Source organism: Castor canadensis, chromosome 17 (genome assembly GCF_047511655.1).
Source record: "Castor canadensis chromosome 17, mCasCan1.hap1v2, whole genome shotgun sequence".
NCBI lineage: Eukaryota > Metazoa > Chordata > Mammalia > Rodentia > Castoridae > Castor > Castor canadensis.
Window position 1 is genome coordinate 16,220,260 of NC_133402.1, and position 22,221 is coordinate 16,242,480.

Below are 22,221 nucleotides of genomic sequence, written 5' to 3' on the forward strand. Positions count from 1 at the left end.
CCCACTCCTCGCAATAGCTGCCATTTTCAGTGACTTTCAAGGAGTCAGGGTGGGGGGAAGGAACTAAAATTTGGGCAGGGGGAAAGGAGAGGGGTGACCCCTCCAAAGAGGAGGTACTACTGTCCCCACACCTGCTCTTGTCCCCCAGCCTCACTCAGCCCTGGCAGTCCCAGGCTTCTGGAGCCCCCTATCTCTGACACCTGGATCCCCAGTTGCTCCTCTGGTTTCCCTTTTTGGCCCTCCCACACCCACCCCCAAGTATCTGATCTTCCTTCCCTGCACCCTTGGTTGGTCTGCCTTCTGCCACCCTCCCCCCACCCATCCTCCACCTCCCCCAGCCCCCTGGCTCCCAGCATCCTGTACGCAGATACCCCTTCCCATTCTCCCCCCCTCAGACTTGCACCTTAACCCCCCCTCCCACCATCCCTTTGGCTCAGCACCCCCCAGTACCTCTGACCCACTCCCCCCCAGGGGATGGACAATGAAGCAGGTGGAAGGGGGAGGAGATGGGAAGGAGAGACCCCCAGAGATATCAGTGCAGGGGTAGAGAAGAGGAAGGCTGGCTTAAGTCCCTGGGCAGGAATCCCAAGACATAAAACTCAGGAATCCCAAGTCATGAGGTGGGTAACCTGGCCTCCCTGAAGGGGGTGAAATGAAGGCCAAGGTCCAGGCTCCAGGTGAGTCCTGGGGGAGGGTGGAGGGTCGCCCAACTAGCTGTCCTTGAGAAGCAGCTTCTCCTCTGGGCAGCGGAAGGGGCCAGGGGGCCCAGCGGCTGCCAGCCGGGCACAAGCTTCAGGTGAGAGCTGGCGGCAGGAACGCAGGTCTAGGCGGCGCAGACGTGGGCAGCGGCGGAACAGCGGGAGGCAGTGGTCCGTGAGGCGGTGGCAACCTAAGGATAGGACAGTGCAGCTGAGACCAGTAGGCGAGGAGGAGGTAGGCATCAGTCATCAAATCAGTAGGCTAGCAAAACAGGCAGGGAACAGTGCTTACCAGCAAGATTGAGGTGTACCAGGGTCTCTCGGAGTGGGGATGTGGGAGCCGTGAGGAGGTGGACACTAGGGTCTCCGACGTGGGCGCAGTGGCTCAGGTCCAAGGCGCTCAGCTGAGGAGCGTGGCGCAGCAGGAGCCGCAGGGAGGCATCAGTCAACTCCAAGCCTGCCAGGCGCAGCTCTGCCACCCCCTGCAGCCGCCCACGGCTTTCCGTTTGCCCTGGGCAGGCAGAGGAGAGTCAGCACTCCTGGCCCCTCCCACCCTGCACCCAGGAACCCAGACTGCTGTCTCCCACACCTCCATTCCTCTCCATCTCTCCCACACCTGCTCCCACCACATGGGAGCCTCACTTTGCTGCCCTCCCCAGGGGGCTTGCTCTTCTCCCAACTTCTCACAAACCTGATCCCTCTTTTTCTGTCCACTGCTCCCACTGCCTCCTCAGGAAGGCCTCTCATGAGTCCTTAAAACCATAATGTCCCTCATAATCCTCCCCCTTCCCTACATGTCACCTCTTCTCATTATCTGATGTATTATACACATTTTTCCTTAGGAATCCTCCCCTCCATGAGAATATCAGTTCCATGAACACAGGAATTTTTTAAACCATTGCTCTATACCCAGCAATTGAAACAGTGGGGTGCTCAAACTATTTCCACCCATTCATCCAACATGACATCCCTCAAGGGAATACCAACCCTGGCTCTCCTCCCTCCCCCTCTCCACCACTAACGAAGTCACCTTCTGGGACTCTCCAGTACCCTTTTGGCCACCACTCGGAATCCACACCAGCCTTGCCTGAACTGCTCCCACCCCCTCACTCCCTCCAGTCTCTCTTCTTCCTGGCATCCAGAGCGCCCTTCTCAAACACAAATGAGACAAACTTCCCTCCTCCCCTAGGAACTTGAAGAAGTCCAGTCTCCTTGGTAGAACATTCCAATTCCTGTAAGGTCTCTTCTCTGTCTCAGGTCCTAAATTCTAACTCTTTCCTCACTCAGGGCACATTCCACAAGTGGTCCTCCTTCAGACACCTATGTTCAACATGCTGCCTGGCTTTCCTATCTGAGCTCCAAGGCCTCCTCTTCCCACATCTCTAGGGTGAAGAGGTTATGTCCTCATCACACCCAAAGCACATTGTCTGCTTTTCTTCCATGCCACTGGCTCTCAAACTTAAGAGACTCATTCATGTTCGCTGAGGGCTGGATTGCCGGCCCCACCTCAGAGATGGGGCAGATCAAGCCTGAGGCTCCTGTGTGGGATAATGCCACTGGGCTGGAGACTACATTTTAAAAAAACTCACAGCCCTGGGAGATAAGTCCTCTGATCATCATTCCTGTTTACAGATGAGAAAATTGAGGCTCAGATCTGTCATCTGTCATGATCACATGATTATGAAATAACTTAGCCAGGAGATACAGGCCTGGTGACAGAGTCAAAATTCTTACCACAATGCTATCTGCCTGCCATGCATCAGGCTGACCCTGAGAGAAGTTCCATCAGATATTAAAGCATCACGAGACCAGCCTCCAAAAAGGTTTTATGGCATCTACGTGGTGCTAAAGTTTTTCTCTAATGAATTGAGTAGCAGTACAAAATGGACATTTTTCTAAAGAAACTGTTGGATTGAGCATGGTGACTGCCCTTCCCACCTGACAATGATTGACAGCAGCAGGGCAGCTAGGGCCGTTCCTTAAGGTCCAACCCTAATGTGTTACCTGTGACCTGCAAGTCACCTCTGTGGACATTCAACTGAACTCTAGACCCCCTCCTCTGGTTTTTGAGTTCCTGAGATCATAGATAAGGAGGGGAAAATTTACAGATGGGCCATAGCTAAAGGCCACTAGAGGAAAGAAATCACTGCTAGCTTGTAGGGAGGGGAGCTGACATCAGGGAGGGCTTCCCTGAGGTGGTGGCATTTAGCTGGGCCTTCAAGAGCTTGAAAACGTGAATAAGGCGGGAGAGGAACACATCAGGCAAGAGGGTAACAACCCAACAGTAAAAGACCTCTACGTGCTGCTGTGAGGCCAGGAAGCAAAGAGAGGAATATGGTGTGAGGGTGTGAGGAGCACTGGGAAGGCCTCTCTTTGCAAGCTGCTGAGGAAGGACACGGACTGAAATGAGTACAGCAGGAAAGGGGCTGGCGTGCCACCAGCTGGCACTGTTTCCAATGCCTACCTTACCCTTCTGCCCATATCTTTCCAGCTCAGTCCAATTCCAGTAGAAATGTGTGAGTGCTCTGGCCTGGCTCAGCCAGTATGACTTGCAACAATCACTTAATCTCTTGTTGAGTCAGCCAGGCCTCCAGTGCCTCATACAGAAAATGGGAAGAGTCCCACTTTCTTCCTACTCCCACTCCAGGGCTGCTGTGAAAGGCACTGGGGTGGGAAGAAGGGAGCCAGGAAAGAGCTTTCAGAGTCCAGCAAGTCTCCTTTTGGAAATCTTTTCTTAGAGTAGGTCTCACCCTTCCATCCTGATTGGGTTTGCTCATTCAGTTCATTCAACAGCTACTTACTAAGCAAGCAGCAGGGTGAGGAAACAGATCTTAATCAGATCATTTCCCACCTATACAGTGACATGCCAAGAGGGGCTGTTCCCAAAGTTGAGAAGGGATCTGAGCTCAATTTAAGGAAGACCAGGGAGAGATTCCTGGAGGAAGTGGCATTTATACTAAGGCCTGAAGGATGAGAGGTCTTAGACGAAAGAAGACAGAGTATAAAGGGCAAAGAGAAGTGGGGAAAGGCCCTGAGACTGAAGAAATTTGGCAAGGAGGCTGAGGTGACTAAACAAGGGTGGCATAGATTAGTGGAAGCTGGGCCATCCAAGGCCTCAGTACTGTAGCAAAATATTGCTCTTAAGCCAAAGAGTACTGGGGAAAAATGAGAGTTTAGAGCTCAAAGGTGACAAGGATAGATGTGCCCTTCTGAATGGCTCCCACAGTTCCAGTGTAGAGAAGGTGCTGGGAGCATCTCATTTCCTAAGCCCTGAAGCCTCAGGGCCCCCCCGCCTCCTCTGTATGACCCCAATGTGAGTAGGCCTCTGCTCCCAGCATCCCCTTCTGCCCCCACAAAATGCCCACCATGCCTCACACTCCCTGGGAAAACCCCATCCTTTCAAGACTCAGTTCAAAGCATACAGCAGGGAAATGAATGAACGAACTCTGGCCAAGACAGGCCTTTCTATTCAAACTCATATGCTCTTCCCGTTTTTCACCCAGCATGTCAGAAGAGACCTTAAAGGTCCATACCCCAACCTTGCCCAATCAGAGGCTGCACCTGGTTTGGTGTCTGGCGGAGGCAGCAGCAGCTCGCGGAGCTGGGAGTCTTTAACATCCTCAATCCAGCGGAGGTCCAGGAGCCGCAGGGCTGGCAGTGGGGCTGAGCCCAGGGCAGAGACGGAGAGCCAGGAGCAGCCAGACAGCACCAACTCCTGTAGGCCTGGGATTAGGAAGCATGTACTAGAAGACTCCTTCCCAGGCCAGCCCTGGTCTTCACCCTGTCCTGACTCAGCACCCTACCTACCTTGCAGTCGGTTCAGAAGCCACATGAGTTGCTTCTTGGAGACACCTGTCCAGCTGAGGTCCAGGGCCCGGGGTTGTCTGCGAACCACCCCACTGAGCATGGGTGGGGTCAGGGACTTCCTGCGGCTCAGGTCCATCCGAGGCCACAGACGCTTGTCATAGCACCTGCCAGCCACACGGGGGAGACAGAGACCTTAGGTCTCACAGAGCTCACAGCCCCACACCCCCGACAGTTCACCCCAGTTCTCCCCTGGCTTACAGCCAGCCGGGTGGTGGCAAGACACTCTTGACCACAGGCCTAAGTTTGGGACTTGATTCCATCACTGACTGGATGTGAGACCCTGGGCAAGTCCACTCCTCTCCCTGAGTCTGAGAGGCCTCATTTATAAAATGAAGATAATAATCCAGACTCTGTCTGCCCCACCGTGCTGCTGTAAGATCAAATGAGGTAATTACAGTTTGTGGGCCTTACAGCTTATAAAGCATTTTGCCAAACAACTATACAAACACTGTGCACACTATTTGATGTAGTGCCAAAGGGATGTGAAAGCAGCCCCCTACCTTTGGGCCTTTGGGCTTCTTGATTTCTCCTCCCTCAGTAAGTTATGGTACCTCGTGGGTAATTCTCACCTCCTCTACTAATCTGTGCCATCTGGATAGTCAGCTGCCCAGTGCTGGGCTTATAGTCCTGATATTTTCTCTCTCTATTGACTTACTGTGTTCCTCCAACTAGAATGTAAGCTCCCCAAGTGCACACTTGGCTCTTTCCCTTCTGGGTCCCCAATATCAACCACACTGCCAGGTGCAAAGTATAGGTTATTTCTGCACATCTGTTGAATGAATCAATCAATCCAGTGTAAACTAGTTAACGCTTCCACTGAGTGAGCCCTTTGTCACCTCACTCATATCCTTGCCTCTATTCTCTTAGTGTTTATGGAAGGCCTCGAAGGTCTCAGGTGTCAAAAGTACAAAAGATATATGAAGTCTGAACAAAGTTAAACAGGTTTCCTGAGCCCAGCACTCCAAGAGCCTCACCTATTCCAACATGCAGTGGATCAGAGAAGGACTTCCCAAACCTATGTCATCAAGGAACCCTTCCCCACCTTTCCTAAGGTAATCTGTTAACACTTTGTGGTACACAATGAAGTTCCTCTAGATTCAGTTTGAGATCTGTCTTCTATTTTCAGTGATTCTCAAAGGCATGTCAGGAAATTCCCACAGGACTAGGCCAGTCAAGAGCAGCAGACCTGGGGTGAAGCCTGGGAAGCCCTAGGCTGGAACAAGAAATTCCAAACTTCATTCTGTCCACTTACCTGCATAACATGAAACATTGAAGTTATCTTTTTCTTTCTTTTTTTTTTTTTGGTACTGGGGTTTGAACTCAGGGCCCACACTTTGAGCCACTCTGCCAGTCCGTTTTTGTGAAGGGATTTTTCAAGATGGGGTCTTGTGAACTTTTTGCTGGAAGTGACTTCGAACCACAGTCCTCCTGATTGTCTGCCTTTTGAGTAGCCAGGATTACAGGTATGAGCCCCAGGCACCCGGCTAGGAATTTATTTTTAAACTACCCCCTTTTGCACTTACAACTATTATCATTTCACATAAATATGCTAAGCTTAAAAACCAACACAAAGCCAGGTATGGTAATATGCACCTGCAACCCCAGCCACAAGAGGCCAGGGGAGCCAAGGAGCTTGAGTCCAGCCTAGGCAACACAGCAAGGCCCCATCTCTAAGCAAATTAATTTAAAAATAATTTTTAAGAATCAATGAAAACTATTAAATTCTAGCTGGAAAGTACTATGGCTTTATGTTACCACCTAAAACCCACTTTTGTTAAATAGGGAGAAAAATGAGTACTGGTATTAAAGATACAATAGCACTCCAAGGAGAAACTTCACTTTCAAAACTAGCAGAAAGGATTAAGCCATAATCTTGTGTCACTTAAAAGTGCCAGGGCTTTGGACTGGCTCAAGTGATAGAACACCTGCCTAGCCAGCACGAGGCCCTAAGTTCAAACACCAGTACTGTCAAAAAAAAGAAAAAAGTGGCAGGCAGCTGGGCAGGGTGGCACACATCTGCAGTCCCGGGTGGTCAAGGCTTGAGCCCAGGTCTAGTTTGGGTGGCATACTGAGACCCTCACTCAAAAAATACTGCCCACCCCCCCACCCAGGAGAAAAACCCCCTCAAACTCCCAGCCTACTCCAGAACCCCTGTATACTTCTGCTTCTTAGCAAATGCCATAAGTACTCATCAAGCTTCAGTCTGAACACAGCCCCTCTGTTCTCCTTCTTCCCATCCCTCCCATCACTCCTCCTCCAGGCTGGCATTCTGCCTCTCCCTCTCCTGATTCCTTCCACTCAACCAATAAACACTTGCAAGTCTCTCCAATTCTAAGAATGAAACAAAACAAAACCTACCCACCTCTTCTGTCCCTTTTCTCTTCCCACTTGATGAAACCTGCTCTGTCCAAAGCCTCTCTCTCCATCCCCTCAGACCTAGCCCAGAGACCCAGCTCAACTGCCACTGCTTCCTTGAAGCCCTCCTAGATTGTCCACACCTCTTCTCATTGGCACTCACAGGTCTCCTAAACTACATTTCTGTATCATTTACCACAAGAGCCAGACTACAGCACATGCCTGCCTATGGACACATAATGTTGTCTGGTGCCAACACATTCTTGCACATTCCGTGCCTCTATTAGAAAGGTCAACCACCTCTAGGAAGTTTCTCTGACCCTTTCTTAGCTGGAGCCAGTCAGTCCCAAGAGTGGCAATCAGTAATCACTGAGGTACTACTGATACCAAGGGTAAAGAGCAGGGATCTTGCTCCACAATTTGGGGGAACACAGGCAGTCTGCAGTAAGTGGGGCGGTAAGAGGACATGGTAAAGTCAGTTAAGGGACCAGCACAGGGGAGCATCCAGTGGAGATAATGCTTGTGTTCAGACTTTGGGGAAAGCAGTTGTTATTTCAGCCAGGGCAGAGGAGGAAGGCAGAAGCAAGACAGAGACAACCTGGAGAGCCCTGTGACACTCAGGCGGCACCCTGACATAATGACAAGTGACAATGGCTACAATGCTGATAATCATTGTCTATCCAGGGCTCACTGTGCACCACGTACTGTTCTTTGCATTAAGCATTTAACCTTACAACAACCCCAGAAGATTCTTATTTTCTTTTTATAGTTAAGGCAAACGAGACCCAAAGAGATTAAGAAATTTGTTCAGTTACACTGTTGAAAAAAAAAGAAATTTGTTCAAGGTCCCACAGCTACTAAACAAGAGTCAAGTTAGGCTTAAGCAATTGCTGGCCTGGGTGGAGTACGAACTCTATGCAGAAGAGGTAGGAGTGAGGCCACAGACAGCCCAGCGTGGGGGTGCACGTTAAGGAGAGCTGGAACACCAGACCACCAACTGTCGCAGCCTCAAAGTCCAGAGTGAACAGTGTTGCTACTTCCAATGCTTGGGGTCACCTCAGACTTGCTTGCCCTCTCTAGGCCTCCCTTTACCCAGCCACACAATGGGTAAAAGTCAGCACTCTCAGAAGGCGAAGGAAGGCAGTACCGGGGAAGTTCTTAGTGCCAACCTTGGGACTGTGGGAATTGGCTGAGGGTGACAGGCAGGGATGGGGTCTTTTTAAGGTGGGGAATGATACGGAGGCAAGAGGGTGGGAAGCACTCTTAAAAGCCAGGAATGCAAGTTCCCAAGAATGGCAAGGCTGGGTACCAAGTTCACATTCATTTTCTCTGACTCAGGCCAACCCTCTGACCAAGTCATCAGCCTCCTATACCCACCTGAAAACCCTAAGTTCTGGTCCCAAACCTCCTGCAGAAGACCCTGGGGACCAACACAGGGCTGGGCCAGTCCTGTCAGCTGGCTGCAAGCTCTCAAGTCTCCTGAATACCGCCTACAGCCAATTCTTCCCACTCCCTGACGCCACCAGTGTCCTCCAATGTGTCCATCTCTGGGCCTCACTACCAACCCTGCCTGGCCTTGATCCTGTGTTCCAGGCCCTTCCTTGCCACCCTCTCTGCCCATGTCCTTGAAGCTCTAGTGTCGTCCTTGAAGCTCTAGTGTCCTCCTTGCATCTCAACACCTCCTCCATGCCTCCTTGTCCCCCTCTCCCCTATTTTTGCTTCTCAGTTCCAGAAGATGGAAGCAAGCCACTAGACAGAAAAGCCTGTAACTTCCTGCTATCCGACCTACAAACTTCTTTTCAGCTCCACCTTCTACTCTCTCTTTCCATACTCCACCTCAATTTCTTCACTTTCATTCATTCAGTAAATGTTGGTTCAGTACCTTACTGTATGCCAGGTACCACCCTAGAAACCAGGGACACAGGAACAAATGGATCAGGTCCCTGCTTTTGGGGCAGTCTCCCATTAGCACGGTTAGGGAACCCAAGGCCTCCTGCATGTTAGGCAAGCACTTTGCCACTGAGCTGCAACCCCAGCCCACCAAGGCCTTCTTTTAGCTGCTACTTCTTGGTCCTTGATCTCCTTGACCTCTCACCAACACCTACCCAACTGCTCATCATTCGATTCTTTATCTCTCTTCTCCTTAGGACACCTCCATCCTTGATCTCCTTCCATTCTTGGCCTGTTCTTTCTCTAACTCAGAAATACACATCCTGTCCTCTGCTCTCTCCATTGAAGCTGCTACCTACAGGTTGAAAACTCTCTAACTTGTGTCTTTCTCTTGCGCCTGACCTGCAGATCCAGCCTACAGCCTACAGGTCAAACCTGAACTCTTTGCTTTCCCTGGAACCTGCTCTTCCTCTGACTCCCAAGTTTGGGCAATGTCAAGCTGAGCATCTGGGTTCCCAGGCCACAAACCCAGCTGAGATTCACCCTGCAGCTAATGAGTCACCAAATCCAAGCCATTTCCCTTCTTTTTTTTTTTTTCCCCATCTTTCTTAGGATGTATTCATTTTTAAGAAGGACCACTATCCTTCTTAAAAAGTTCCCAACCAGAGCCTCCCCATTGACCCTGCTTCTGTGCCCAGATCTGGCAGAACCTTCTGACTTGTCCCACACCGTGATCCTCACAGACCCGGCTCTGCCCTACTCTCATCCTTCTCACCAAAAGGTACCATCTACTAAGTAGTCAGTACTTTCAGACACTGTGCTTAGTGCTTGCAGGAACATCTTATTTAATCCATAAAGTTAAGTACAGTCTCCCTCTGTGAGTCTGTATGTATGAATGCAACAATCAGACCAAAACTACTCAAAACAAAAAGCTGCATCTATACTCTACATGTACCCCACTTTTTGTTGTTGTTGTTATTCCCTAAACAACACAGTGTAACAACAACTATTTACATAGCATTTACAGTGTACTAGATAGTATAAGTAAGCTAGAGATGATTTAAAGCATATGGGAGGGTGTTTATAGGTTCTATGCAAACATCACACCATTTTAAAGAAGGGATTTGGGCATCCTTGGATTTTGGTATCCTGCAATGGAGGGAGGGTGTCTTAGAACCAGCCCTCCTGCTCCATACTGAGGTACAATTATACTAATATGAATCCCATACTACAAATGAGAAAAATAGTGTCATGAGAAGTACAGCCACATGAGTCACAAGTGACAAAATCCACAGGTGCCAGGCTCTGAGGCCCATGCTGGAAATCTGGCCTGGCCTTTTTGCTTTGTCCACTTGCAACCACAGGTCTCTCCATAAGGCAGAAATCAGGTCCTTTTCTTTCAGTTCTGGGTCAGCAAACATGTCCCAGTGAATGCAGGTAATCCCCAGCAACTCTGCAACTAAAATGCTTCTATGTCACAGACTGACTGGGAGCTCTTCAAGGGCACAGATCTGTGTTCTAAGGACTAAAAAGCTGGGCTTTCAGTAAATAACAGTAACAGAGTGAATAATACTGATCATGGCTAAATCTCCACTTCCCAGATATTCTGCACAGTTCTTTCTGTGTACAAGCTCACAGAAACACTATGACACGAGAGTTCTGACTTATCTTGGTTTTACAGAGGAAGAAACTGAGGCATGGGGAAGTGAAAAAACAGCCCAAGGGCACACAGCTCTTCAGAGGAAAGAGTCTGCTGCAGGCAATTTGCTTTCAGAACCTGCCCTCCAGGCCCCTTTGGCTCCACAGAAACTAAAAGGCAAGCACTAGCCCTCCAGCCTCATCCCAAGAAAATGACACAGCTGTGAGTTCAGCTCACTCCCAGTGCAGCCCCGAGTGTCCTGTATTCCCTCATAGTACTGCCATTAGGAGGAACAAATCAGGTGCATCATTTTTGTTTGTTTTGATGGCACTACTGTTTGAACTCAGGGCCTCACACTTGCTAAGCAGGCGCTCTACCACTTAAGCCATTCCATCAGTCTTTTTTTGTGCTGGATATTTTTGAGATAAGTTCTCTTGCTGGGGCTGGCTTCGAGCCACCATCTTCTTGACCTAAGGTAGCTAAGATTACAGGTGTGAGCCACCAGTGCCTGGCTGGTCTTTTTTTTTTTTTTTTTTTTGAGACCAAGTCTCACAATATAGCTCAAGCTGGCCTTAAACTCGAGATCTCCCTGCCTTAGCCTCCCATGTACTGGATTACAGTCATGTACCACCACACCTGGCTTCAGCTATACCATTTGTGAAGTGCTCAACAAGAACCCAGTCCACAGCAAATACTGGGAAAGAACCTGAATTTTACTCATTTAATTAAACATTACTTGATCATCTACACTGCCCTGTGTTCCATGCTGGGAACACAGAGATAAAATAGACACAGTGTGTATCCTCACATCAGCAACTGATGGCAACATGAAAAGGAGTAAATGAATGAAGGGCTCTGTGTGCTCCCTTAGGGGAACAGAGTACTGTGGGAGTTGGAGGAGGAGGAGGAAAAGGAGGGCACAGAGAGGAACACAGAAGCTCAAAAGGATAACCAAATTTCTCAACAGGGTCCAGGAGGACCTAGGGGAAGGGAGGAAAGGAGGATGGGCCAAGTCAGGAAGTCCACAGCTGCACTAGAGAGTACAGGTTCTCCCAACACAGGACTTTCCCATATGTAAATGGGACCAAGAGTCAGACTGTCCTCAGAAGGAGCATGAAAAGAGTGAGACACTGTGATCACCCTGAACATTATGCTTGGCACACACTAACCACCTGATATCAACTACAGCCACTACTAAGAGGAGAGATGCTGGAACCAGAGGGCTGAGGCTCAAATTCCTGCTTCTACCACTTCCTCCCATGTGACCTGGACATCAGCTTCATCTGGAAAAAGGAAACTAATATACTCCTCACAAAGCTGTTGAGGGTTAAATAGGTTCATGAAAAGGCAGCCTGCACCCAGTAGCCATAAAAAGAATCACACTGTGATACTGATGCGGCTGGAGAGGACAGGGACCTACTGCAGGTCACAAAGCAAGCTGGAAGCATGGCGCAAGGGCCCTCAGGCCACCCAGAACTCACCAGCGGCTCCAGGTCCGGCAGACTCGCATACAGACACACAGCTCTCGAGGCCCGAGATGCTGGAAGACACGCAGCCAGGCGGCCCGGGGCAGGGGGTGGTCGGATCCAGCAGCCAAAGGCAGAGTGTCAGGCTCAGGGCTTCGTGGAGGAGGCCGCACCACATGCCGCTCCAGCTGTGGAGGTCGGGGTGGTGGGGTGGGACCCAAGGGCCAGCTCAGCAGGGGCCCCCCACTGCCAGGGCGCACAGCCCGCCGTCCCCCACGGTTCTCTTTCTCCCCAGAGCTGCCCCGGGCTGGCCGGCGCCCATTTCGAGCCTCGCTGGGGGCCTCATCCTCGCTCAGAGATGTGCCTGAGGAGTCGGAGTCTGAGTCCGAGTCCGAGGAGGAAGAAGAGGTGTCAGGCACCCGCTCCAGCAGCTGGCACATTCGCTTGAAACGCTCCAGCTTCTCTCTCTGTGGTGATGGGGTTGGCACTGCTGGGCCCTCAGCAGAGGCCAAAGGTGGCTTTGGTTTCTGCAAGGAGACAGGGTGAGGCTGTTCTAGGGCCTGGGACTCACTTTCCCACCTCCCACCCACAAGGAGTAACCAAGGGATGAACAGCTCAGGGGCCAGTCCTGAGTTCCAAACTGCTCCCCAACAATGTGAGACCTTGGCCATCTCTGGACTTGTTTCCACATCTGGAATATGAAGCTCACTCAAGAACTTAAAGCCTTATGGGATCCAAAAGCAGGGAGAAAGGGAGAATAGCTAGAAAGTGCATGCTGAATGCTGGCTTGCCTATCAACTGCATGACCTGACGAAGGCCTTGCTTCATTATCTATGGCATGCAATGACCAGACTAGACAATTTCAAGTATCTATTCCACAATGTGAAAGTAACAACGTCCGTCTGGCCCCATGAAAAGCACCCCTAGCCTGCTGACTGGTCAACTCCACACAGTGATCACAACTTGGGCCACTCTTTTTGTTTTTTTGGTGATACTGGGTTTTGAACTCAGGGCCTCATGCTTGCTAGCTAGGCAGATACTCTACCACTTGAGCCACTCTGCCAGCTCTGTTTTGTGTTGGGTACTTTCTGAGATAGAGTCTCAAGAACTACTTAACTGGTCTGGCATCAAACCATGATCCCCCTGACCTCTGCCTCCTGAGTAGTTAGGATTACAGGCATGAGCCACCGGCACCTGGTTTGGGTCACTCTATTTAAAGATGAAGAAACAGGCTCAAGGAGACTGTTTTGCCCAAAGTTATAAACTGACAAAAAGTAGAGGCAGGATGTGAATACAGGTAGAGATTTGTGTTTACAGTTCAAAGTAACAGTATCTGAATTCTGGCTTTGCTGTATGATCTTGTGCAAGTCTCTGTTTTCTTGAGACAAGAATCTTGCCCTGTAGCTCAGGCTGGCCTCAAACTTGTAACTCTCCTTCTTCCATCTCCCAAATGCTGGAATTACGCAAGAGACTTTGGGCATGTCTTTTAACATCTCTGGGCATCATTTCCCTTGAATGTAGGTAAGCCTTATAGTTTCCAAAGCTAGTTTACTTTCCTTATTTCATTACTTATATGGTGTTATGGCAAAGGGGGGTAAGGTAGTTAGTTTCATCTCCATTTTGCAGATGAGGAAACTGAGGCTCAGAGCTGCTGACAAGTTGTCAAGATTACAAAGTAGTTGGACAGGAATTTGAACTCATTTCTTTTCCTTTTAAGGCTGGAAACATAAAGCAGTAGGCCAGATGATACTCTAAAGGATCTTGGGAAGTTAGGGGTTCCTGTGGCCTGGACCCAGTCCACTCTCCCATCCAACTCTTCCTTGGGGTCCAGATGCCCACTGCAGCCATGTGGGGATGGGATAGAACAACGTGAGCAGGAAGGGATAGATCTCAGTCTCCTTGGTGGAGGGTGGGGCAAAGGATTGTGGGAGGGGAAGGAAGGAGGTCCCCGGCACACCTCCCAATTCTCGGGAGGGAGCCCAGGGTGGCAGGACGAGAATGCCTGGCTCGGATTCAGAACCCTGGGGGGCAGAAGGCCAGGACCGCCTGGTTCCGATCCTCGGAGGAGGCAGGCATCTCCACCCACCTTCTTCAGGTGCCTCTCTCGGCCTCCTTTCACCTACCAGGTTAAGAGGAAGACATGGGGGAGAGACCCCATTAGGCTCTGACTGCTCATAAAACTAAAGCCCATACTCTCCTCTTAGACTACAAATCCCAGAAGCCCCCTTCCCAGGGAGAACTCTTGAGCATTCCTTGCCTTGCAACCAGTGTCTTGGCTCACTAAGCATGCTCTCATCTCCTCTTTCTTTTCCCTCAGGATCTTTCCAGCCCCTCCCTCCTCCTCTGTAGCAGTTAGTTTGAGCATGCTCTCTCCTCTTTCCTAATCCACCAAGGGCTCCCAAGGCTTCCCAGCCCAGACCAGTTCCCCCTGACCTGTGTATTCTTTCAGTGAGCATGCTCCATCTGCCCCATCTACTCCTGAACTACATCTCCCAACAAACCCTGGACTATGCTGCTCCCCAACTGCCTTTCCAAGAGCCAAGACTACAGTTCCCAGAATCCCTTGAGCTGCAATCCCTGTGAGCATGCCCTATGGTCTCACCTTTTTCCGTGGGGTGGGGGGCTCATTCCCTGCCTCCCTCTCCTTCCTTTTGGGGGGCCCAGGCACATCCTCAGGGGGAGGCCCAACAGGCAGAGGGCCTTTGCGCCTGGGTGGGGGTGGAGGAAGCGGTGGCTCCTCGGTCAGCTTCCATCCACTCCCTAGGCTGGCGCCCTCCTCACCGTTGTCAGCCCTGCGGCGGCCTGGCCCCTCACCTGCATCCTGGGGAGTGGAGGCTGGAGGTAAGGCCCCATCCAGTTCCTGACCCCCCAACTCATCCCAGAGCTCAGTGCTCAGCCCAGCCTGGCCCGACTACCTTGCTGGTACGGCCTTCCTGGGTGCAGCGAGGGCACTCCCAGCAGTTGGGGATCTCTGCATTGATGACGCCCTCAGCCTTCCCCATCTGCTGGAAAGAGGACCAAGAGTCAATGCCTTCATACAGAGGCAGTGTGCCCCTCCTCAGATTCCATGCTCCCCAGGGCAGGGCTATCACCTTCAGGCAGCCAGGGTGGACGATCTCATTGCAGATTGTACACTCCATGAGGCTCAAACTAAATTTCTCTTCCTCTCCCTCCACTGTGTCCTCCTTCCCAGCCTCCCCACACAAGAGGCACACAGCTGTGTGTGGGAGCACGGGCTGTTGGGAGAGAGAGGGCATCAGGGACCCTAAAAGGAAGCAACAGGCGAAGAGACTTCCTTCTGGGGACCCTGGTCAGCTGCTGGGTGAGGTTCAGAATCCATGGGCCAAGGTGGGTTAGAGCCTGAATTTGCTCCTTTTTGGCAGTATGACCTCCAACAACTGATTTAACCTGTTTTCGCTTCTACATCTGTAAAATGGGGCTAAGACTCTTCCTGTCATAGGTCTGTTGTAAGAATGTGATAATACATCGTAAGAGGCATTAGATATATAGGTGTTGACACTGTTGTGCCAGTTACAGTTGGAGCCAGGGCAGAGTGAAACTGTAGCTGGCTTGGGGAGGAAAGGAGAGATCACAGGCAAAAATGACAGTAATATTCAGGAGGGCTGGAGAAGATGGGATAGCAGATGATGGTGATTTCAAGGCTAGTCAATGGGAGGTCCAGGGGTGCCTCTGGACATACAGGGAAGCCAGTTTTGGCAAGACTCCTGGGAACACTAAAGGCAGCTGTCTACTCCTAGGGAAAATGGAAGCACTCTTTGACAACTTGACTTTGGGGAGAGCAATGGTATCACTGAGTCACATTAGGGATGATCAATGTTGTGAGTTGAGAAAGGGATCAAGAAAGAAACAGGTAGGGAAGAAGGGACAGGATAGAGGCAAGAGGCTGGGGGACAAAAGAAGAGAGAAAAGGGGCTCTGGGGCAAAGAGCCCAATCAGGAAAGAGTGTTGGAGGAAGGAGGCGGTGTTGTGGGGAGGGGGTGCAGGATGCAGCTGGCTCCCCATAGCTGCTGGAGAAGGATGGCTCTCTGGGGCCCAGGAACACTCAAAGGATGAGGAAGGCAAGGAGGAAACCCATGTTTCCCTGACACCTACTGTGTGCTGGACCTGTGGTAGGCACATTCATATCTATGCCATTGTTTAACCTTTACAACTCAGCAAAAGAAACATTTTACAGAGGGTACCTAATATTCAAAGTGATTTGCTCAAGGTCACATAAATGGGGAGCCAAGGCCACCCTGATGGACAAGAGCTATTCTACAGCAGATACCTGAGGAGCCTTCCAGCAACAGGCCTGGGCCTGCCTAGGAAGAGTGAAGGCAAGAGCTGGGCAGACTCTTTCCAGCACCCTAACATTGCCCCCACTGGAGATAAGAACAAAAGTGGACATTTGACATTAAGTAAATCAATGAATGAAGGCAGGAAGTGAAAGAGTGGACAAACAGTTGCTGCTTGGGCCGGCACTGAATACTCTGTGGAAGTGTGCCCAGGGGCCCAACATGGCAGAACAGAACTCACGGCAGTGCACTGCCGAAGAAGGCACGACTGCTTCATGCGCCCAGGCCCCCCGAACTTCTTCATGTCTCGGCAGAAGTGGCAGTCCCCGCACTCAGTTCGCACACAGGCCCGGCAGCGGCGGCAGCGGGTTCGGCGTCGGCGCGCTCCGGCCCCCGGCCCCCGGCTGCTCGACGACATTGGGGGCGTCAGCAACGCCGAGGGCTGTGGGTAGAAAATGGCAGGGTGAGCTGGGCTCATTGACCTGGCAGACCCCTGGTGGCTCCCCCAACTATGGACAGCCAGAGCTTGCCCTCCTATCCAGTGAGGCAAGGGGTTCACCATTCCTGCGTGTCTGGGGGCTGGGGGACCATTCCTTCTACTCAAGGCCTTTCTTCCCCGATACTAGTCCTCCAGCTCCTCTTGGAGCTGGGCGATGGTTCCCTGATCTCTCTCCCAATATTTTCCCAACTCTAGCAGAGAGGGTCTGCCTTACCCCTGGCGTTCCCAAGCCAAAGCTCCTTGGATAGGTCAGGGGCTCCTTGTCTGGAATGATCAGGGAAGGTCCCAACTCTTCTGTTACCCAAATGTAGACAACCCAGGCTCTCTCCAACCTGACATTCCCGATACCTCCAGTTCCAGGTTCTCTTCCTCTCTCCAATTTCTCTTTCCCCCAAACTTGGACACCCTCATGAGATTCAATGGCACCCTTGTCTCCGGTCCCTAATGACCCACTCTGTCCGAACTTCTGAGGGCTATGAGACCACTGAGCTGCCTCTTCAGTCAGTCCCTTCTCAACCCAAGATTTCAACTCCTCCGTTCCCCCATAGAACTTCCTCTGCTCCAAGACATTCTCTAGGATCCTACGGGTCAACCTGGGATCCCAGATTCCCTAGGATTCTAGAATCCAGCCTGACACTTCCACAAAACACAGGGTGGGCTCAGTCTTAGGTTCCCCCCCCTCCCCCGCACCCCCAGCTTACCAGGCTGCTTTCCATCCCTAATTGTCTGGAATCCCTAGGGCTGCCCTGCCCATGGAAACCAGATCCTCCAAGATCCAGCACAGACTCAGCAAGCCTGGAGGGGTCTCTTCCCAGTCAGTCTTACCCCCGCTGCCCTCTTTCCAGGGACTTCCAGACCCATCCACAGGGGTAAAGAGCCCTCCAGCGCTCCAGGGGAGGGGCCTAGAGGGCGGCGACTGTAGGCGGGGGTGTGTGGGGGGGGGTCTGCAAGGGGGAAGCAGGGTCTGGGAAGGAAGGCCAGTTCCCCAGGGCTGAGGTTAGAGGAAGGGGGGTTGAAGATGAGGAGTTTGGAGCAAGGGGAGGGTGAGGTTGGGGGCGGGGAAGGGAGAGAGAGGCCGGGCTGAGGATGAATGGGAGTGGGAGCTGCCCCGATCTGGGGGTGAGGAGGAGCCGCACGAACCCACCTCACACGTGTCCCGGGAGCCATCTCTCCCTTCTCGGCAGCTCCCGGCGGGTCGGCGGCCATCGGCGGCGGGGGGGCCGGGCGGCGCGGGGCGCGGAACGCTCAGAACGCCGGGGTCCACGGCCCCCCGAGGGCGCTCGGCCCCTCCCTCCGGCGGAGGCCGGGACGGCGGCGAGTGGAGACGGGGGGCGCCGGGGGCGAGGCCCTCCCACGGGCTGCGGCGCGGCCCTTCCAGGGGGAGGTCCTGCTCTGGGGGGCTCAGTCCCTCAGCCCCCCCAGACCAACGGGGGCTCCTCGGGCGCAGGGTGCTCAGCTTCAGCCCGGGCCCCACTTAGCCCCGGGTCCGAGTCCCGGCTCCCCTCCCCCCACCCCGCCCCGCCTCTCCCCAGCGCCCCCGGCCCTTTAACTGGCCCCTTCCCGGCTCCCACTGCCCAGGGGTCCAGGGACAGGCCTGGGCCCCCCACCGTTTCCGGGGTTCAAGCCCCGCCCACCGCCGGTTCCCGGGGAGGGGGGGGTCGCTGTAACCTGCCCCCCTCCCCTGGGCCCGCCCCTGGACTACGGCCCCCTGCCCTACGGCTACGGGGCAAGCGGAGGGGGGTGAAGGAAGCCGCTCCAGCCCCGCCCCCCCAGCCCGCGCGCGCCCCCGCCCTCCCCCCTCCCCCCAGCGCGCGACCCTCAGGAGATCGGGATTTAAATAAAATTTGAATAAATCCCCCTCCTCAAGGGGGAGGGTGGAAGGAAAGAATGGGGGGGGGCAGGGAATGGGGGAGGGGGCAGTTGAGGTGTCTCAGCCCCCCTGGTCCCCCGGCCCCGCGCTGCTCCGGCCCGGGGCCCTGGTCGCCTCTCTCATCCCTCCTCAGCTCCTTCCTCCTTCCTCCTCTCTTCCCCCTCCCCTCCTCTCCCCTCCCTCCTCCTTCCCTCCTCCTCCTCCTTTTTACTCCCTCCTTCTCCCAGAGGAACCCCGCCCCCTGCCCCCTCCTTCCTCCACCACCTCCACTTTCCAGGACGAGCGCGTGCAGCGCACGACGGGAGTTGTAGTCCTGCGGATGCTGGAGCTACCGCGGGAATAGGACGCAGGGGCCAGCGGGCACTACAAGCAAGATGGCGAAGGGCATGCCCCGCCGGGAGCCGAGCATGCCGGGAGTTGTAGTCCGGCTTCCCCGAGGCTCCCCGTTGCAGAACATAGAACAGGAGCGGGAGCGGTGACTACAAACAAGATGGCCTTCCCCCCCGACCCGACCTCCTTCCCAGGCACTCACACGCCCTTCTGTCCACAACCCTCCGCGTGTGTGGTACCTGACGGGAGTCGCAGTCCTTCTGCTGCCTTCCCGCTGCCATTTCTACTCGTCAGGAACAATGGAAAGGTGAAAAGGAACGAGGACTACAAACAAGATGGCGGAGGAGGGGCGTACACCTGACTAGCAGGCGATTTTAGAGGCGCGATGGGAATAGTAGTTTTCTATCCTTCTAGCGTTCCTCAAGGGTGGTGGAGCCAGGAGGATAAAGAGACTACCATAAAGATGCTAGACTACCTAGCCTCTCCTGGTCGTTTCATTCGGCCACCTTGAGCACCTCGCCCGCCTGTAATATCAAAATCGCACACCCGGCAGCGCAGAGCCTGCCGGGAGTTGCAGTCTTCCCGGCTCCCCACTGATCTCTTCGGCGGAGACAATGGCAGTGAGTGGGGCGGGGGCACGGCGACGATGGCGGCCGGAGGAAGGGCACAGCGACCTGGGATCTGTAGTCCAAGCTTTAAGGGTATTCCCTGCGGAAATGGGGGAGAGGACTACAGTCAAGATGGCAGCCCAGGCGCTCGCAGCTTGCGCCAGTGCCTGCCGGGGGACGTAGTCCCTGAGTGCTACAAAAAGGATTTGGTTGTGGAAATATGTATCACCGCGGACACGCCGAACTGCGAGCCGACGGAAACGGAAAGTCGCTTTCCTTCTCTCCTCGCCACCCCTTTCTGAACGGTCTGCAGGGAAATGTAGTCTCAAGCTTCAGTCCCCAGTGGAGGAGAATCGATGTCACCAGTGGGGATCAGTGCGAGTGAGGGAGAACCGAGTAGACGAGCCATGAATATGGTACGCCCGCCGCCCCGGGGACAGAGGATTTCATATTTTAGGGGAAGCTGTTAAAGGAAAGCGACAGTCAACAGTATCGTCGCGACGAGGGAGGCGTGGTTCTCCCTAGAAAGTACACTCACGCTGTTGTCCCCTGTAAAGCTCCGGCGCTTCACACCCGTGCCTGTTCTCCCAAACCTCAGGGAATCAGTGTCTTACAAGTCGCGAGAGTCCCAGGGAAAAGGCTCTGAAGATACACACACACACACACACCCGTCCTGCAAAGTCCCCAGCCCTCGGTTTTCTCACCTGAAAAATGGGGATGGTGAGAACCACCTCGAAGCCGAGGTAGGAGCTAGGAGACGAGGTTCACCAAAGTACCCAGCTCTGGCACGGGGCACGTGATGGTAGTTCCCTTTTCGAGCTTCCTTCCAGACTATCTGTTCGAGGAGTCCAGGAATCCATCATGCCGGACAGAGTTACCTTCTGTGAGAAGGAAACTGTGCCAGGCAGGCTACTACCCCATCTTGAGTCGCCCTCCGCCCAACCTCACCTGGGTCCTCCAGCGTCCACTACCGAGCAGTGCTCCAGGTGGCGCCCATTCTCCATCTAACCGAGCTCCTTGCAAGCTCGGTAGCCCAATTCCTCTACCTGAAGTTGTAGGCGGTGCATGCTGCCCAGCCTCCTGCCCTGCCTGCCCGTCAGCCTCTCCCAACCTCAGCTGCCAACGCAAATGGGACTGCTTCCCACTGGGTGCCAGCCGTCTTACCTGCCTTCTTGATCCTCTTCCTCCGCCGGGGAAACTCACTGCTGACCCCAAGCCAGCCCCCCTCTACTTCCCTCTCTGCTGGGTTTGGGGGCCTGCAAGAGACTTGGTGGGTGTGGCTTTTTTGGCAGGGAAGTTAATGCTGGCCACTGCAGTGGGAAGTCCCAAGTTTGCAGGGACTTGCGCTGAACCGAGGCTCTTTGCAGCTCACACTAGCCTGCAAGATTGCTTCCAGGCTTTTCAAGAGCTATTCCCTGGTCCTGATCAAGCCTTTCCTCATCTCCCATCTCACTTCTCCATCCCCATAACTGTTTATCTTTCAGGTCTCTGTTTAAATGGCACTGTCCCAGCCGGGCGCCAGTGGCTCACGCCTGGAATCCTATTTATTCAGGAGGCAGAGATCAGGAGGATCACGGTCCTAAGCAAGCCTGGTCAAATAGTTCAAGAGACCCTATCTAGAAAAAACCCATCACAAAAAAAGGGCTGGTGGAGTGGCTCAAGACATAGGCTCTGAGTTCAAACCCCAGTACCACAAAAGAAAAAAAAATCCAACACAGTAAAGGGCTGGCAGAGTGGTTCAAGTGGTAGAGCTCCTGTCTACCTCCTAGCAAGTGTGAAGCCCTGAGTTCAAACTCCAGTGTGCCAAAAAAAAAAAAAAAAACCACACAAACAAAACAAAGAGTTGAAAATTCAATAATTTTCTTACATTAGCATTAAAATATAGACAAGAGCCTAGCATGGTGGTACATGCCTCTAATCCCAGTACTCTGCTATGAGCCCAGGCTAGCCCTGAACTCTCTTGATCCTCCTGTCTCAGCCTCCTGAGCAGGTGGGATTACAAAGGTGCACCACCCTACCCAGCTGGTATTTGTTTTCTGTCATGCATCTGGTTTTAAGATCTTTTGGAAGGATGACTTAAGTCCAGTCAGTGGTGGCAGTTTCCCTTGTGAAATCACAAAGGCAATCAGATAGGATGTCAGAGCTGCAGACCAGTTTTAGAGACAAGTTGTGTCATTCAGTCTTCAGAGGTGATCCAGGGAAAGGAAAGAAGGGCACCAGTCAGCTTTCAGAACTGACTGCACTATGAACTGGAGGTATGGCTCAAGTGGTAGAGCAGCTGCTTTGCCAATGGGAATGAAGTCATGAGTTCAAACACCAGTCCAAAAAAAAAAAAAAGTACTTGCAGTCAGAACTGTGTGCCCCCTTGGAATGTATGTATTGAGTTTAGGAGCTGGAGTGGCCCATCCAACCTAAAGTTCCTTTTTTTAGCAACAGCTGCTCTTCCTCCTCCTGAGTCTCTATAGAACTTTGCAACTTCTTTTTCAGCCAGAATGGGTGGGGTAACAACCTTCAGAGTTTTTTATTCTTTATTTTTATTTTTTGGCAGTACTGGAGTTCATACTTGCTAGGCAAGTGCTCTACCACTTGAGCCAGTCCTCCATCCCCCACAAGTTTTTAGTTTTGGTGTTTTGTTTTGTTTTGGCAGTACTGGAGTTCGAACTCAATCCTCACACTTGTTAGGTGGGAGTTCTACCAGTTGAAC

General features: G+C 52.6%; 1 protein-coding gene and 1 long non-coding RNA gene across 6 annotated transcripts; both read right to left on the reverse strand.

The window, feature by feature from the left end:
• Positions 1-408: 408 nt before the first annotated feature.
• On the reverse strand, positions 409-18,443 carry Fbxl19 (F-box and leucine rich repeat protein 19). Of its 5 annotated transcripts, XM_020158378.2 has the most exons (11): positions 17,854-18,443; positions 16,452-16,652; positions 15,008-15,151; positions 14,831-14,920; positions 14,518-14,736; positions 13,873-14,034; positions 11,931-12,442; positions 4,506-4,669; positions 4,260-4,421; positions 991-1,209; positions 410-889 (listed from the first exon to the last, which is right to left on the reverse strand). In XM_020158378.2, the coding sequence occupies exons 2-11, from the start codon at positions 16,626-16,628 to the stop codon at positions 711-713; spliced, it is 2,028 nt and encodes a 675-aa protein (XP_020013967.1). In that variant the 5' UTR covers positions 16,629-16,652; positions 17,854-18,443; the 3' UTR covers positions 410-710. The 5 variants fall into 5 exon arrangements, with proteins under 5 accessions (XP_073915505.1, XP_020013967.1, XP_073915507.1 ...); XM_074059404.1 differs by having other exon boundaries at positions 409-889; positions 16,452-18,443; XM_074059406.1 differs by having other exon boundaries at positions 14,002-14,034; positions 16,452-18,443.
• Positions 18,444-18,795: 352 nt separating this feature from the next.
• Positions 18,796-20,789, reverse strand: LOC109682872 (uncharacterized). Its single transcript, XR_002212037.2, has 3 exons — positions 20,682-20,789; positions 20,222-20,398; positions 18,796-19,617 (listed from the first exon to the last, which is right to left on the reverse strand). It is a non-coding gene; the product is annotated as an uncharacterized lncRNA (long non-coding RNA).
• Positions 20,790-22,221: the final 1,432 nt, after the last annotated feature.

Coding starts and splice junctions, on each gene's coding strand:
- Fbxl19 (XM_074059404.1), bottom strand. CDS start 16,772: ATGGTGAACCCCTTGCCTCACTGGATAGGAGGGCAAGCTCTGGCTGTC. Junction 15,152..16,451: donor TTCTTCGGCAGTGCACTGCC/GTGAGTTCTGTT, acceptor CTCTCCCAACAG/CCCGTGCTCCCACACACAGC. Junction 4,422..4,505: donor GCTTCTGAACCGACTGCAAG/GTAGGTAGGGTG, acceptor TCCTAATCCCAG/GCCTACAGGAGTTGGTGCTG.